General features: G+C 40.1%; 1 protein-coding gene across 1 annotated transcript in view; it reads left to right on the forward strand.

Moving 5' to 3' along the window:
* The first annotated feature begins 15,027 nt into the window (after nucleotides 1–15,027).
* LOC137269796 (E3 ubiquitin-protein ligase TRIM33-like) overlaps nucleotides 15,028–17,331 on the forward strand; it is a 97,294-nt gene continuing 94,990 nt past the window's right edge. The window contains exons 1-2 of the mRNA XM_067803634.1: nucleotides 15,028–15,047; nucleotides 16,214–17,262. Coding sequence (XP_067659735.1) covers nucleotides 16,215–17,262 — 1,048 coding nt within the window. The 5' untranslated portion in view covers nucleotides 15,028–15,047; nucleotide 16,214. The remainder of the gene's footprint in view (nucleotides 15,048–16,213; nucleotides 17,263–17,331) is intronic.

Raw genomic sequence — 17,331 nt, forward strand, 5'->3', positions numbered from 1 at the left:
TTGTTTGTTCCAGTAACTTGACCAGGTGTGTCCTTACAACACCCTGAATGTCGATGCTCTTCCAGCTGCAGATGTGTCCTTACAACACCCTGAATGTCGATGCTCTCCCAGCTGCAGATGTGTCCTTATAACATCATGTGTGTTGATGCTCTCCCAGGTGTATGTCCTTATAATGCCATATGTGTTGATGCTGTTTGAGGTGTATGTCCTTATAACATCATGTGTGTTGATGCTCTCCCAGGTGTGTGTCCTTATAAGACATGTGTTGATTCTCTCTAAGGTGTGTGTCCCTATAACAACCTGAGTATTTATGCTCTCCCAGGTGTAAGTACTTACAACACCATGTCCTACTTGCACACAGCGATCTTAGCGCTATGACTATCTTAAGCCTATTTCGGAGAATGGGAATTACATTCATTGTAGCGCTAACATCGCTCTGCAAGCGGGCCGATGTGTTGATGTCAGGTGTGTGTCCTTATAACACCCTGAGAGTTGATTCTCTCCCAGGTGTGAGCCTATAACACCCTGAGTGCTGATGCTCTCCCAGGTGTATGTTCTTATAACACAGTCAGTGTTACTGCACTCACAGGTGTATGTACTCTGAACACACTGTTGATGCTCTTCCAGATGTATATCCGTATAACACCTTAAGTGCGTGTCGTTTTGACACCCTGACTGTTAGTGCTCTCAGATGTGTGTGTCCTTATAACACCCTGAGTACTGATGCTCTCCCAGGTGTGTGTTGATGCTCTCGCAGGAGTATGTTCTTATAAGACCATGCGTTAATGCTCTCGCAGGTATGTGTACTTATAAGACCATGTATTAATGCTCTCGAGGTCGTATGTTCTTATAACACCCTGTGTAATGATGCTCTCTCAGGTGTGTGTGCTTATAACACCCTGCATGTTGATGCTCTCACAGGTGTGTGTGTTTATAAGACCATGTGTTGATGCTCACGCAGGTGTGTGTCTTTATAAGACCATGTGTTGATGCTCTCCCAGGTGTATGTCCTCATAACACCCTGAATGATGATGCTCTCGCAGGTGTGTGTGCTTATAACACCATGTGTTGATGCTCTCGCAGGTGTGTGACTTTATAAGACCATGTGTTGATTCTCTTTGAGGTGTATGTCCTTTTAACACCCTGTGTTGATGCTCTCCAAGGTGTGTCCCTTTAACTCCCCGAATGTTGATGTTCTCCCACGCATATAACATTAGAACACCCTGTGAGTTGATGCTCTCCCAGGTGTATGTCCTTATAACACACTGGGTGTTGATGCACTCCCAGGTGTGTGTTGATGCTCTCCCTGGTGTATGTCCTTATAACACCCTGACGGTTGATGCTCTCACAGGTGTATGTCCTTATAACACCCTGACGGTTGATGCTCTTCTAGGTGTATATCCTTCTAAGACCCTGTGTTGATGCCCTCCCAGGTGTATATCCTCATAACATCCCAAGTGTTGATACTCTCCCTGGTTTGTCTGATAATCAGGGGATATCAGGGTTTCAACCCAACTGCAATAGGATCGTGTCACATCTATTCTGATAGGTGTAAGCTGCTAATGTTACTTTGTGTAACAAATTGCTTCAATAAAAGAGGCACCCGTGGCGAGCCACCTCCTCGTGGTGGGTGCTGGGTAATGCTAAGAGCTCGCCGACACCCCCGTAGTGGACCCGGGGGGATATTTGGTCCACCAACCCGTTTGCCGTGGGTTGCGGCCCTGTGTCGGCGGAGGAAGGGATCCTGGTGGTTGAGGGCAATAGGAGCTTGCAACCCTGTTCCTGTTGCTCAATACACCACTTTGGCCCTGACTTCGCCTAGACGGGTGGTCGAATGGGCCCGGTTCGACCAATCGGCTGGTCATGCCAAGCCCTGTGCATGGATTATACTTGTATTTATCATTGCACAAATATCATTTGGAATTGGTGTACTTTGGTCTTGGCTTTATTGTGTAAAATATTTGTAATTTGAAATATGTTGTTCTGAACTTTGCCTAGAGTCCTATGCCAGAAGGCGGTGGCTCATGGGCCAATCTGGTGGAATTATTAATCTTTTGATTCTTCTGCTGGAGTATATCATTCGAGTATCCTTGGTGCTGCAAGCTGGAGGCCCGCTTGCTTTAGCATTGTCCTTGTGATACTCCGTGGTGGGTGGGGAGCTCGGATGACGAACCAATATACCAGTAATCATGGATTACCAAACCCCTAACAAAAAAACCAAACGTCAATTGGAAAATGACGATCAGCATCGACCCTCTGTACAAATTGATCACTGGCCGCGTTTTTTGATTATTGAAACACTTGACAAGACTCCTTTGAAATTAAATCCCTTTGCAATTTCAAAAGGCATCTCTGGCATTGCAGGTGAGGTGAAAGATATCAAACGTTTGCGATCAGGTTCACTGCTGATTGAATGTAGCAGAAAACAACAAGCTACCAACCTGTTATCAACTGATATGTTTGTCGGAGTCCCTGTATTAGTATCTGCCCACAGAACACTGAATACAAGCAAAGGTATAGTTCGAGACCGTGAGCGTCTTCTAGCAGACATGACTGAGCTCGATATAATGTCCGAGATGAAAGATCAAGGAGTATCTTTCGTCAAACGTTTCACAACACGGAGAAATAATGAGACTGTCCAAACCAATACATATTTGTTTTCATTTTCAGCTCCAACACCTCCAAAGTCAATCAAAGCAGGTTACTGCAATCTCAATGTTGACATATATATTCCAAATCCCCTGCGCTGCTTTAAGTGTCAAAAGTACGGACATGGTGTTAATACTTGCACATTGTCTGTTACATGTGCTCACTGTGCTGAGAATACACATGTAACCGAAGATTGTAACAGTATTCAGAAAAAATGTGCAAACTGTTCAGGAAATCATTCATCCTTTTCGAAAGAATGTCCCATCTGGAAAAAGCAAATGGAAATTAATAAAGTCAAATTCTCCAGGAACGTCAGTTTTGCTGAAGCAAGAAAGATTGTACAATCTACTGAGCACACTGAAACGTACGCCTCTATCACAAAAACATCTGAAACCTTATCAAAAGGAACAACTACGCCAGTACTAACTTCGTCAAGCTCATGTCAGACTGACCTCACATGGGTACATTCAGATATTCCTGAGTCTATCTCACCTGATCTTCCACAGTCTATCTCAGAACAGTCTACTCAGACAGATACAGCTCACTCTACGCAAAAGACTATCATTCCTTCGACTACAACTCCTTCACAGTCTGATAGACATGATAAACAAACTGTAAAATCGAAATTCAAGACAAGGCCAGAAACTTCGAAATCAAATCGAGCACCAAAGGGGTCAGATAATAAAATCAAATTGTTTAACAAGTTTGGATCACTTGAAGAAATGGATGTATCGGATCACATCCATCCCAGGGCACATAGCTTGTCGCCCTCCAAAAGAGTGCGGGGTAGATCCCCAATAAATCCCCCCAAAAGATAGTTTATTCCAATAATATTGTACAGTGGAACTGTAGAGGACTGAGGACTAATTTACATGAATTACAGCTATTAGTCCAGGATTTTACACCTTCAGCGATATGTCTCCAAGAGACATATTTAAAACAAACAGATACATTTGACCTTCGTCATTTTAATGCATATCATTGTTTTTCACCTCCGGGTGATAGAGCCACTGGTGGGTCATCCGTTCTAGTCAGACAAAACGTTATTCAAAGCCCTGTTTCACTAAATACTAATATGCAGGCTGTTGCAGTGAGAATTACTTTACATGTAGCGTTTACACTATGCTCGCTCTATATTTCGCCGTCTTCGACGTTTGCCAAAACTGATCTGCAAGCTCTCTATGACCAACTCCCAAAACCCTGTATTATAATGGGAGATTTAAATGGGCACAACCCACTCTGGGGTAGTGTAAATATAAACACTAAAGGGAAATTCTTGGAGGACTTTTGTTCTGACAATGATTTATGTATTTATAATGATGGTTCCAACACATATTTACACCCTGGTACAGGGACCTATTCTGCTCTTGACTTGTCATTGACAAATTCAGTACTACTTAATGAATTCGAATGGTCAGTCCACGATGACCTCTGTGGAAGTGACCATTTTCCTACTATATTAAAAGCTGTAACTCCATCCGATGTTCCTCCATCATCAAGGCGGAATTTTAAAAAGGCTAACTGGGCTTTATATGAAACACTGTGTGCTGAAAAACTTAAACCCGAACGTTTTATTGACGTTCCTGATGCTATCAAATCTTTTTCTGATGAACTGAATTTCATAGCTGATGCGTGTATACCAAAGTCCTCTACAGTTCCACACATAAGAAAACCATGGTTCAACGATGAGTGCAAACAAGCTAGGAAGGCAAGGAAAAAAGCTGAACATTATTTCCGTCGCCATCCTATGGTACATAATTTAAATAAATTTAAAATTTTAAATGCTAAAGCACGGCGTACTTTTAAACAGAACAAACGCCAAACTTGGCAAAATTATGTGTCCAAAATAAATTCTCGGACACCCATGTCCAAGGTATGGAACATGGTCCAGAAAATTAAAGGTAAAGGTACTAAATCTACTGTCCATCATCTTAAACATGGAGATCAATTGCTTACTGATAAATCAGATATTGCTAATAAACTGGGTGAAACCCTTGCTAAACACTCTTCCTCTTCTAATTATGTACCAAAATTCCAGCAATATCAAAAACAAGAAGAAAAGAAAACTATTAATTTTAATTCCGATAATGGGGAAGATTATAATGAAACGTTTTCTATTCATGAACTCCATACTGCTCTTGATCAGGCTCATGACACTGCTACTGGAGCTGATAACATACATTATCAACTCCTGAAGCACTTACCAGAATCCTGCCTAGAAACTCTCCTAAATATTTTTGATGATATTTGGACATCGGGTAACTTTCCTCCGTCATGGCGTGACGCCATAGTAGTACCAATACCTAAACCTGGACGTGATCATACGGATCCATCCAATTATCGTCCGATTTCATTAACAAGCTGTGTTTGCAAGACCATGGAACGCATGATAAATAATCGACTTGTTTGGTACTTGGAAACTAATAACCTTATCACAGATATACAATGTGGTTTCCGCAAAAACAGAAGTACTGTCGATCACTTAGTGCGTTTAGAATCATTTGTAAAAAACGCACTGATTAACAAACAACATGCTGTGTCTATCTTTTTTGATCTTGAAAAAGCATATGACACTACTTGGAAATATGGCATTTTACGAGATTTACATGACTTCGGGTTGCGAGGTCGTTTGCCTGAATTTATTGCCAAGTTTTTAAATAACAGACAATTCCAGGTCCGCGTGGGCTCTACCCTGTCTGATCATTACAATCAGGATCAGGGTGTTCCACAAGGCAGTATTTTGTCAGTCACTCTTTTTAGCATCAAGATCAACAGTTTATCAAAAGTTTTAAACGATTCAATTGATGGATCGTTATTTGTGGATGATTTTAATATTTCTTGTCGTGGTAAAAATATGCATACCATTGAACGGCAATTGCAGTTGTGTTTAAACAGGATTAATAAATGGTGTCTTGAAAACGGCTTTAAATTTTCTAAATCGAAAACTAACTGCATACATTTTTGTCGAAAATACAAACCACATAAAGACCCTGAACTGTCTCTAGATGGGACGCCCATTAAAGTTGTGAAGGAAGCCAAATTCTTGGGTCTAATCTTTGATTCACATTTAACTTTTTTACCACATATTAAATCACTTAAAACTAAATGCCTGAAAGCACTTGACTTGTTGAAAGTTGTTTCAAATTCAAAATGGGGAGGGGATCAAGCTACCCTTCTCCATCTCTATCGATCACTAGTTCGTTCTAAACTTGATTATGGCTCAATCGTTTACGGGGGAGCCTGCAAAAGCAATCTTAAACTTCTTGATCCTGTCCATCATCAAGGTCTGAGGCTTTGTCTTGGATCTTTTAGAACTTCACCTATTGACAGTCTCTATGTTGAGGCTGATGAACCTTCTCTTGAGCAGCGACGTATAAAGTTAGCTTTACAATACATTACTAAATTATACTCTAACCATTCTAACCCTGCATATAACTGTGTTTTCAATCCCCTTTATGAGGATTTATACAACAAAAAGTCTTCTCTTGTCCCGCCTCTGGGACATAGAATTAAACCCTTTCTTTCTGCTGCTGGGATTCAGCTGGAAAAGATAGCTCCCTCCCGTCTTCTTTCTTCTCCTCCCTGGCAGTTGGTCAGGCCTCAAGTAGACCTAACATTGACCACATTTAAAAAATCAGAGACTAATGAATTACAATATAAGCAAGAATATAATCAATTAAAACATAAATATAGCAATTATAAATCCTTATTTACAGATGGATCCAAGGATGGTGGCGCTGTGGCTTGTGCCACTGTCATTGGATCCAGAACAATATCTTCTAGATTACCAGATAGTAGTTCTATTTTTACAGCTGAAGCTAACGCCATATTAACAGCTCTTAAATATATTCAAAGACACCCTAAACGTAAACAATATATAATCTATTCAGACTCTCTTTCTTGTCTCCAGGCGATTAAAAATTTATCATGTAAACATCCACTTTTAATTGACATTATTGAATTGTATAATAATCTTGCTACTGGCCAATACGACATCGTCTTCTGTTGGTTACCCAGCCACGTGGGTATTTCCGGTAACGCAATGGCTGATCTTGCTGCCAAGGCAGCTCTTAACAAATCTGTGACACCACTTCTTATTCCTTACACTGATTACAAAGCTAGCATTAGAACTTACATCCGTGATCTGATGCAGAAGAAGTGGGACACCCAAGTAGGTATAAATAAATTACATGAAATAAAACCGTATATTGGTTACACCTACTTGGGCTGTCAGTCCAGATTTGAAGAGGTTGTTTTAAGACGATGTCGTATTGGCCACACACGATATACTCATGCATACCTATTGAAAGGTGAGGATCCTCCGTTTTGTATCCCTTGTGATGAGAGAGTCACAGTCAAGCATATCCTGCTTGACTGTGTTGAATTCTCCATCACAAGGGATAAGTATTATACAGTTAAAACAATGAAGGATCTTTTTACCAGTGTTGGGTCTCATTTAATTATTGGTTTTTTAAAAGAAATTGATTTTTTGGTTGAATTTTGAAAACCTTTCGTGTAAATAGATGTATTTTAATTATTGGAAGTTTGGATTAGTAACTTGAATTGTTGGTGGCTGTACCCTCAAAGGGGGTTGAAGTATTGTAAAATTATTGTCCTCCTGAGAGGGTACGTAAGTCCAAAAGCATTCACAGTCAATTTAAACGTTCCATTGTTCTTAATCGTAGTATTTGTGTATTTTTAACTTTTGGCTAGATTTGTCTAAATTGCTAACAGCTGAGGGGATGATGTAAATCCAACTAGGGTCCATGCAGGTAGCAAAGGCACTGTAAGTCCCCATGGTCCCTAGTATGGTGATCTACCTTCGGTTGTTGGCAATCTATAGCCTGATTTTATATTGTATTGTCCGAATAGTGATATTAGTTTTAACTTTCCACACTAGTTTTAATTCAAACTGTGATATTCTAGTTGTTTTACTGTCCTTCGTTGGCAGGGTCTTATACTATACATATATTTCATTTCAGAATTAAATGTTCTCGTCACGATATGGCTGAGACATTGCCGATGTGACGTTAAATATTAACTCACTCACTCACTCAATAAAAGAACATAAATGTCTGAGAGTCTTTAAATGTTTATGTACAACATATTTATACACATTCACACAAAATCTGAATTGAAATATACAAACAAAAAACACCAGTGTGTACATTTGTGAGTGACAATGGTTCTTTGACAGGTGAAACTTGCAGGTATGTATATCATCATATAACTGCAAAACATGGATGTATTGCAACATATAAATACGATATCTAAACTGCCCGAGTTGTTGAACAAATAGTATTGTGGGAAGTAAAACTGACAAGAGACCCACTGATGTGTATCATTAGAAAACTTTCATAAAGAGGAAGAAAAACACCCAAACAATGATACTCCTGAAGTAACGATAGTAACTGCTTCCAAATAAGAACTGCTTTTGTTAAAACTGAAGAATATCGTACCGGTAAAATGACCCTTGAGAGTTTACCTAATGTTTCCTAACAATAAAGTGGAACTACAAGAAGTAGGATCTTCAGCTGGAGGATGGAGGGGTGATGGACCCACCAGACAGGTCCATACGGCGGATCTCAGCTGTAATCTGGTTTAGATCTTGAAGGAACACTTGGATCTGGGGAGATATGGTGACACATACATAAAAGAAGGGAAATGAACGATCATCTTCAACAGGTGGTCATAATCTCAGTGATCAGAGATCCTGAACTGTAGGGTTGTGTTGTTCATGTGTCGGCCATCACCACTCGGCGATCTGCAGTGTAAGTAATGAAACAAAAACAGGACTGTTGATTGGCTCATCTCTGTGTTCAGAACATCAATATTACAATGACCATTGTTTCCATGTCAGCAGATGGGTTGCATTGAGAGACAGAAATCAGGAGCCATGTGGGTTCTCTAAAATATAAGCCATGAGCTGGATTACCTGATGTCTGGTACAAAAAAGTCAGCTCATATTTTACTGAAAAGGAGACAAAGATTAACCAAACTTTCAAACAACTGTCAAGTCCTCTCAGCATTTTGTCATCCATGTAAAAATAACCTGTTTAAAAGGCTAGATGCATAGATGAAAGTTACTAGGCCCTATATGATGATAGACTGGATTGTCAGTCACGGTACCATAACTGTCATTATGCTACTTTGGTTTGGTGTGCATGGGTTACAGTGACCTATTTTGTTTTTATAGCAATCTACCGATTCACTTCATATTACAGTGATCTACTTCTTGTCACAGCAATCAACTTCTTGTTACAGAGATCTACTTTTTGTTACAGTGATGCACTGTATGCTACAGTGATCTACTTTTAGTTACAATGACCTACTACATCTACAATGGTCCTCTTCATGTTGGAGTGATCTGCATTATGTTACAGTGATCTCCTTCATGTTACAGTGACCTACCTTGTTACAGTAAACTACTGTATGTTACAGTGATCTACTTCATGTTACAGTGATATGCTTCTTACAGTGATCTTCATGTTGCAGCTATCTACTTCTAATTTGCGTGGTCTGCTTCATTTTGCAGTGATCTTCATGTTACGGTGATGTTCTTCATGCAAAAGTGATCTGCTTCAAGCTGCTGTAATCTACTTTATGCTACAGTGGTTTGTATCATCTTACATGAGTCTTCTTTGAGGTAGTCATGTTTATCTTTAACTTTTTATTTACAGAGATCTTCTTCATGTTACAGTTACCTACTTCAGCAGTCTACTTCGCTAATGATGCACTTTAAGTGAGTGATCTACTGCATGTTTTAGGGATGCACTTCAGTTTGCAGTGATCTAAATTGTGTTACAGTTGTATCCTTCTTGTTAAAACAATCTTCATAACTCTATGTTCTGTTATATAATAATGCCATCTACATTTTAGTCAGTTAGCATATATATCCAAACTATATGACCTTCCCTGTAAAGTTGTGATAACGAGTTTGATACTTATGTTTTTCAGCTACATAAAATGGTATTTCACCATTAGTATTCTGCTTATTACTTTTACTGTCAACAGTGTGATGACTCAGCTTTCGGTGAGTTGATCAAAGTCCAATACCATTGTAACAGAGGTATTAGCACTGTGAAATCATAACTATCAACACTAAACACCGTGCAGCCACTCACTGCAGCACAGTCTGATATCAGCGTGGCATGACACAGTGGGAAACCACACGGTAACAAAGAGTAAACACTGCACACACACTTACTGCATCACAGACTGATATCAGGATGACAGGACACTGTGGCCGACCACAAGGTTAAAAAGAGTAAACAGTGTACAGACACTTACTGCATCATAGACTGATATCAACATGACAAGACACACTGGTAAACCACAAGGTAACACAGAGTATACGCTGCACAGACAATCACTGCAGCATAGTCTGATATCAGCATGACAAGACACAGTGGTAAACTGGAAGGTAACAAAGAGTAAACACTATACAGTCACTTACTGCATTACAGATTGATATCAGCATTATAGGACACAGTAGTAAACCGCAAGGTGAGTAAGTGAGTTTAGATTTAACGTCACATCGGCAATATTTCAGCCATGTTGGAGAATATGCCTAAGAATATGCCGAAGTCATGAAATGAGGAATGACAGGTGAAGTATGAAGGTCCTGCAGGTCAGTGCAGGTACTAACCAGCACATGTCGACCAACCACAGTGACTTGGTTGCTAAAATCATTTGCCATATCACTGGCATGTCCAAAGTGCCAAGTAAACATAACAAGACTCATATATTTCTTATCTCAAACAAATCACTAAAGCATTCCTGTTAAAGATTTGGATTTGAATTTCAAAATGACTGATTAACTGGTAAAGGGTAATATGGTAGTACTACAGTGGCAGTTATTATCAATGTCTTCACTTCTGTGTTCAGAACACATCTGGGTTATTCATGATATCACTGATTAGCAGTGTCTTCACTTCTGTGTTCAGAACACATCTGGGCTATTCATGATACAAATAACTAGCAGTGTCTTCAACCCTGTGTTCACAACGCATCTGGGTTAGTCATGATACAAATAACTAGCTGTGTCTTCAACCCTGTTTTCAGAACACACATCTGGGTTATTCATGATACAACTGATTAGAAGTGTCTTCAACTCTGTGTTCAGAACACATCTAGGTTTTTCATGATACCACTGATTAGCAGTGTCTTCAACCCTGTGTTCAGAATGCATCTGGGTTATTCATGATATCACTGATTAGCAGTGTCTTCAACCCTGTGTTCAGAACACATCTGGATTATTCATGACACAAATGATTAGCAGTGTCTTCAACCCTGTGTTCAGAACACATCTGGGTTATTCATGACACAAATGATTAGCAGTCTCTTCACCTTTGTGTTCAGAGCACATCTGGGCTATATGGTGCAACAGACTCACAGTGTCTACAACCCTGTGCTCGAAACACATCTTGGATATATTCAAAGGACATTGATTCCAGCATGCGTCTGAGTTTGATATTTATTGATCATTTTGATATAACAAAAGTTCAGAACAAAAACTCCATTTACTGTATGAATGGGATTTGTCTGTCAACTGTTATCAAGTTTATTTGTACAACATTTCTCTGGTTTGTCTCCTTGACGATACCATAGAATGAGAAGTATGTTCAGTTAGCCTGTTACACCCAGAAAGCACTTCAGGAATTTTGTACCACTAACCACAAAGCATTGTAAACAAACAGAACAGCTTTCCACACAGTCAACAGTCTCAAACAAATACACCATCATAGACAGTCACTTTCTGAACTGCCTTGAAATCATGTCTCTCTTATAATGATCTTCAGACTAAATGCTTTGCCAACCTTCACTTTTCTAGGAAATGAATACACTTAAAACGCTTGATGTTTGACAGCAAGTTGTGACAAATGAAAGTGAGAACAAAGATAAAACGTGTAGAGGAAGCTTTCCATGTGACTGTCCAGCTGTAGTGTGTTACCTGGGACAACTGCTCAGCAGTGTCATCAATCTGGTCAGACTGCTTCTAAAGTCTCTTCACTAGCTAGGACAAGTTGTGAGTTGCCCTGACATCATAGAAATGGAATATCATAAAAGTAAAGTACCATAAAGACAGTGTAATACCACCAGAAAGATTAAAGTACCATGGTTCTGTGGCAGTAGTTATTGTAAGTATGACAGAACCATGTGTAACATGTTGATAGGTAGCATGACAAGATATGACAGAAAGGAGTAACCTCCCTCGGCTTTTGTTAACAACATGACAGACATTACCATTTCAGTTTCCAGGAGACTGCTCAGGGTCCTTTAAAACCTGAGTCTATATTTAGGTCCTTATCTTCTTGTAAAGTACGGATTGGATACCTCAAAGAAGATTGTTGGAAAGGCCCATCCCAACGTTTTCGAGATGATAACATTCTTGTTTTTGAGGCGCAGCAAATTAAGAAACTGAAAATGCTGCAAAATAGTGCCGACCAGAGACTGACTCCAAAGAAAAAAGAAATATCAAGACCTCCAGAGAGAACTGTCCACCCTGGAAGACAGATATGATAATACAACCTATTGGTAGGATAGGGTATCTAACTGAATGAATAATGTAAAATTTGCAGTATGAATTATTACTATAGTGATATTGATAAAGTAAGTACGCAAAAGTCAGAATTGAGTTGTGCACATAGTAGAATATACATTTGTAATTGGCAATATTCTGTGCACTAAAAAACAGAATGGCCTTTATTCAACTAATAGTAATGCACCCCAAGCTCACTCCAGTGTTTCCAGAATTCTACTTAGTGGAACGAAACCAATCGGCATCTCGTGAGAGGCAACTAACCGGAACAGCTGACTTGGCTGACACATGTCATCGTATCCCGTTGCGTAGATTGATGCTCATGATGTTGGTCACTTATTTGTTTGATTGAGACTTGGTTATAAACAGACCGCCAGCATATAGTCGAGGCATTGCTGATTGTTGTGTGTAACTTCAAACAAACAAAATACACTCAGACACAGCTGGTTGTACCGGGAAGACACCAGCTTTTCCAGACACAGTTGAGCCCATGTGTTTTAGTTACACAGACAATGACATCATAAACACACGGAGGATCAAAGAACAAGGACACCCAAGAGTAAAGTACTAACTTTACTACTGAAAGTATTAAGGATGTAGTAAACAAGGAGCCACACTATCACTATAACAAGAAACACATAGGAGGGTTAGTTTCAAAAGGTGTGTCAGGACGGGTATCACAGCTGGTGGTTGGAATCTCTCAAGGGAAGCAAACTAAGGGAGCAAACAACATGTCATAACAATGTACAATCATCGCCACTCTTGGAGTAAAATGTGACCGATTAAATAAATAGCTGGAATCTTTAATGACCCCAGGTGCTCGCAAATAGGATAAAAACATTGGCACAAACACGGCAGTACAACAGATCATCTGTGACGTGACGTAGGCCGTTTATTTTCCTTCTATGCCTCTCTCTCTCTCTCTGTGTCCCTCTCTCTCTCTCTCTCTCTCTTTCTGTGTGTATGCGTGCATTCATGCATGCGTACACGCATGTATGTACGTATGTATCTGTTATGGGCGGATGGATGAAGGCAGGGATGGAGTGTCGAATGTGTGAATGTATTTATCCCTTTTGATACATGAAATTCCTGCATGTTCTTATGCCAAAATATTCGTTGATGCTTCTTAACTGGTGTTTAGAGGACAGGATTCTGAATACCGATGCAGTTATTTTCAGTATCACTTCTTAGCGGGATATTGTTAACTTGTTATGAGGAAAACATGTCAAGCCTTAACATTGTTTTTAGCAATATCAGGATGAAACTCGTGATTTATTTGGGGCTCTTTTCCACGTTTGTTGTTGAAAGCCGTTATTTTTCAGCTACATGAAAATGAGGAGCATCTGTTCCTTAAGATTGATTCTATTCTAGATGTTTATGGGTGTACAAAATGATGGTCTAACCAGGAGATCTCACATATATGGTTTGTTTGTTTGTTTGTTTGTTTTTGTTTTGATTTTGTTCTTTTGTTTGTTTGTGTAGTGTGTTTGAGAGAGAGTGTGTGTTCGTGTGTGTGTGTTGTGTGAGTGCGTGTTTGTGTGAGTGTGTGTGAGAGTGACTGCGTCTGTTGTTTTAAGGTCGCGCTCAGCAATCTTCCAACTTCATGACGACACTCTGTAAATACAGGAGTCTGAACCAGGCTATCCGGTGAAAACAATCATGAGCACCTACTGAGATGGCTGATCTCACCCATATTATATTCCGTCACTTGGTTTTATATCCATTCTCTAACAGTCGATTATGCATGCTCTGTCGGCAACACACACAAATTTGACATCAGTTATCGAGAAAGATTTTGGTCGAAGGGAGGTAACTCTGTGAGGGTTATCTCGACATTTGCAATTCTCTTAGTCTGAGATAAAAAATACGCAGATAGTGTCTCAGACTAAAATACACTCCTTGTTAAAACACAATGCAATCAATTTACATAATTGTTCCAATGTTATTTACAATTCATACGCGAATAGAAACGTTATGTTTACCTGGTGAGATACTGAATCAGTTTGAGAAACATGTTTCCTAAAAAGACCACGGCGAGGTGGAGAGGCAATGTACTGCTTATGTTGTATCATTTTTAAAGAAATCAAAGTATGGTCGTATTCGCGAGGAGCTGAAGGCCAGAGTTGAAAAATGGGAGAAAGTGCGTGTTGGATATAGATTTATATGTACATATGGTATTCATATACAGATCCTATTTACTATCAAACAAGAAGAATGTTAACTTCAAAAGGATAAAATGAGAAAGGTTATGTGAAGGATATAAAGTGAAAGGTTATCAAATTAATGCGACATTATATGCAAATATTTAGTCTTAGTAAACACATTAATCTTACAGGTTTCAATTTAATAAAAATCAAATTAATGCATTGTGTTAACACACATAGTTACTGAATGCAAGGTGACTAACGGGATCGGGTGGTCAGGCTCCCTGACTTGGTTGACACATGTCATCGGTTCCCAATTACGCAGATCGATGCTCATGTTGTTGATCACTGGATTGTCTGGTCCAGACTCGATTATTTACAGACCGCCGCCATGTAGCTGGAATATTGCCGAGTGCGGCGTAAAACGAAACTGACTGACTCACTCACTACTGAATGCATACTTCGGCGGAGAGTTTTGGATCGAATATGTATTATGTGTACAGGACTCTCTTACCACATCACAGTCCCGCCCGATACTGTAGTAAAACTGGCAGACATTTATATTAACATAATATGCAGTGTCGTAACATAATCCAGTTTGTACGGCCATTGTCAGTACACTAGGTAACATAAAACAAATCGATTACGATAAAACTCGCGCATTAAGTTCTGCCCCGGAAGTGACACATTCAACAAGGAAGTCGAAACTCCAGGTGGGTGCGTCGTCATGTCTCAAAACATCCGGTTAAACCTCTCCTGATGTAGTTCCAGTCAAAATCACAGAAATACATAGATTGTAGAGGATAAATTATCTACTTAAGTCACAATTTAAGCTTACATAGCCGAGCGTCAATCAAACAGGTAATCCTATCTTTGTCTGTTCTACATGAGACGCCATTCCGCGTAGTACATGTTGCAAAATCTGTGTAATATAACCTTTAAAACGCCAGATGAGATCTGTTTGACTTTGTGGCAGTTAAACATGCGTGATTTACAAGGCATAACCTGAAACCTGTAGTTGTGACATGAATTTGAATTATTCAGTATGGTCGCTATGAGGGGGCGTAAACGAAGCCACGCGACAGGTAGGACAGGGTATTTTTAGATCAACAATGCATTAATGCATGTCACGATAACCTAAACACCCTGTGATTGTACAGTGGAGTACGCAGGTTGGAGTTGTGACTGGAAAGACAGCACACTGTGTGTGGGGTATACGGGTGGAGTACTAGTGTACGCTGGAAGATTCGTTTGATGCGATGTGTTAAGTGATATTGGTGATTTTGATTATCATAAATGATTGATAGCAGAAGGTTCATGAGAAACAGTTAGGATTAATAAAATAGGTATACGGGTGTAGTACACTGGGGACGGTGTATGCTACTAGATATTCTGCTATCAATCATTTATAATAATCAAATCCACCCATATCATCCACGCGTACCATCTGTCACTAAACACTTATCGTATCAAACGAATCTTCCAATATACACTACCACTCTACCTGTATACCCACACACATTGTGCTGTCCACATACTGGGGTGGTAAATGATAGTGTATGCCAGTGGATATCAAAACGTGGAGATTGGTGGTAAGAAGAAGTGTACATACAGGGACTTGGGGGATGCGGGTGGGGATTGATAGTATATGCTAGTAGATATCAGAAAGTGTGGGAGATATCCGTAGTGTGTATCAAATGGCATACATACATAGATGAGTGGGGTGGATAGTGCATGCTAGTGGATATCACACAGGGTAGAAGATTGGGTTAAGGTGTAACAAATGGTGTATATACAGAGGTGAGCGGGGATGGATAATGCGTGCCTATCTTGTGAAGTGTAATCGATGGACTACAGACAAATATTTTATGTGTTTCAGAATGGACGCCTTCCCCAAGTGCTCTGTCTGTCAGCAGCAGTTTACCTTGAAAGGTTCCGCCCCCTACCTACTGCCCTGTCTTCATGCTGTGTGTGAGACATGTGTGGCATCTGCAGCTGGTGGTGTCATATCATGTTCTACATGTCAGAGGGACGTCAACCTCACAGACACAACACTCCAGAAGGATGTAGTGAGACAGAAGGAAATATTCCATCTGACAGCCAAATATCGCCCCACAGAGCTTCTCTGTACACATGAAGATGACGGCAACCAGGCTGTGTGTTGGTGTCCGGAGTGTGAAGAGCTGCTCTGCGAATACTGCCAGAATATGCACAATCGCTTTAAAGCTACCAGACGACATGTTGTGGTAACCTTGACGGATACAATACCGAGAAGTATGTATGCTGAATCAGTTTGTAAACTACACAATCGTTATCCTCTTGAGTATTTTGACAAAAACTGCAACAGTTTACTCTGTGCTGAATGCAAGCTTGGAGAGCATGCTGATCACGACGTTGCAGATTTAAATGTGGCTGCTGATGCTGCTAAAGGACGGATAGAAGAACATGAGAAGAACGTGTCTGCATATCGTATTTCCCACCAAACATACCTGGAGAGTATCAGCAAAGCCATAAATGACACAAAGAAGACAAGCAGTGATATGAAGCAGGCCATTCGCCACACTTTCCATTCACTGCGGACACAACTCGATCAAAGAGAGAGAGAGCTGACCATCGATCTGGAGAATCTGGAGAATCAGAAGAAGCAGGAACTGTCAAATCTACACAGCGAGCAAGTCAGAGGTGACGATGAAAGTGAACGATACAAGTGTACCTCAGACTACATCGAGACAGTACTCAGATATGCTTCAAACTGGGACTTTCTGACACTGGAGAGTTCAATACAAGACGCAACGGAGAAGTACCTCACATCACTACCAACAGACTCGTACGGCGCACCTGCAACTACTTTCAACACGAGTGGATTGGATAAACTGAAATCCGACATTTCGGAATTCGGGTCTATCAGTGCAAATGGCTCAGACCAAGGTACCTACTTGCTCTCTCTCTCACACACATACACTTACATAGATAGATAGATAGATAGGTATAGGTAGA

This window comes from Haliotis asinina, unplaced genomic scaffold (genome assembly GCF_037392515.1).
Source record: "Haliotis asinina isolate JCU_RB_2024 unplaced genomic scaffold, JCU_Hal_asi_v2 scaffold_17, whole genome shotgun sequence".
NCBI classification, from domain to species: Eukaryota; Metazoa; Mollusca; class Gastropoda; order Lepetellida; family Haliotidae; genus Haliotis; species Haliotis asinina.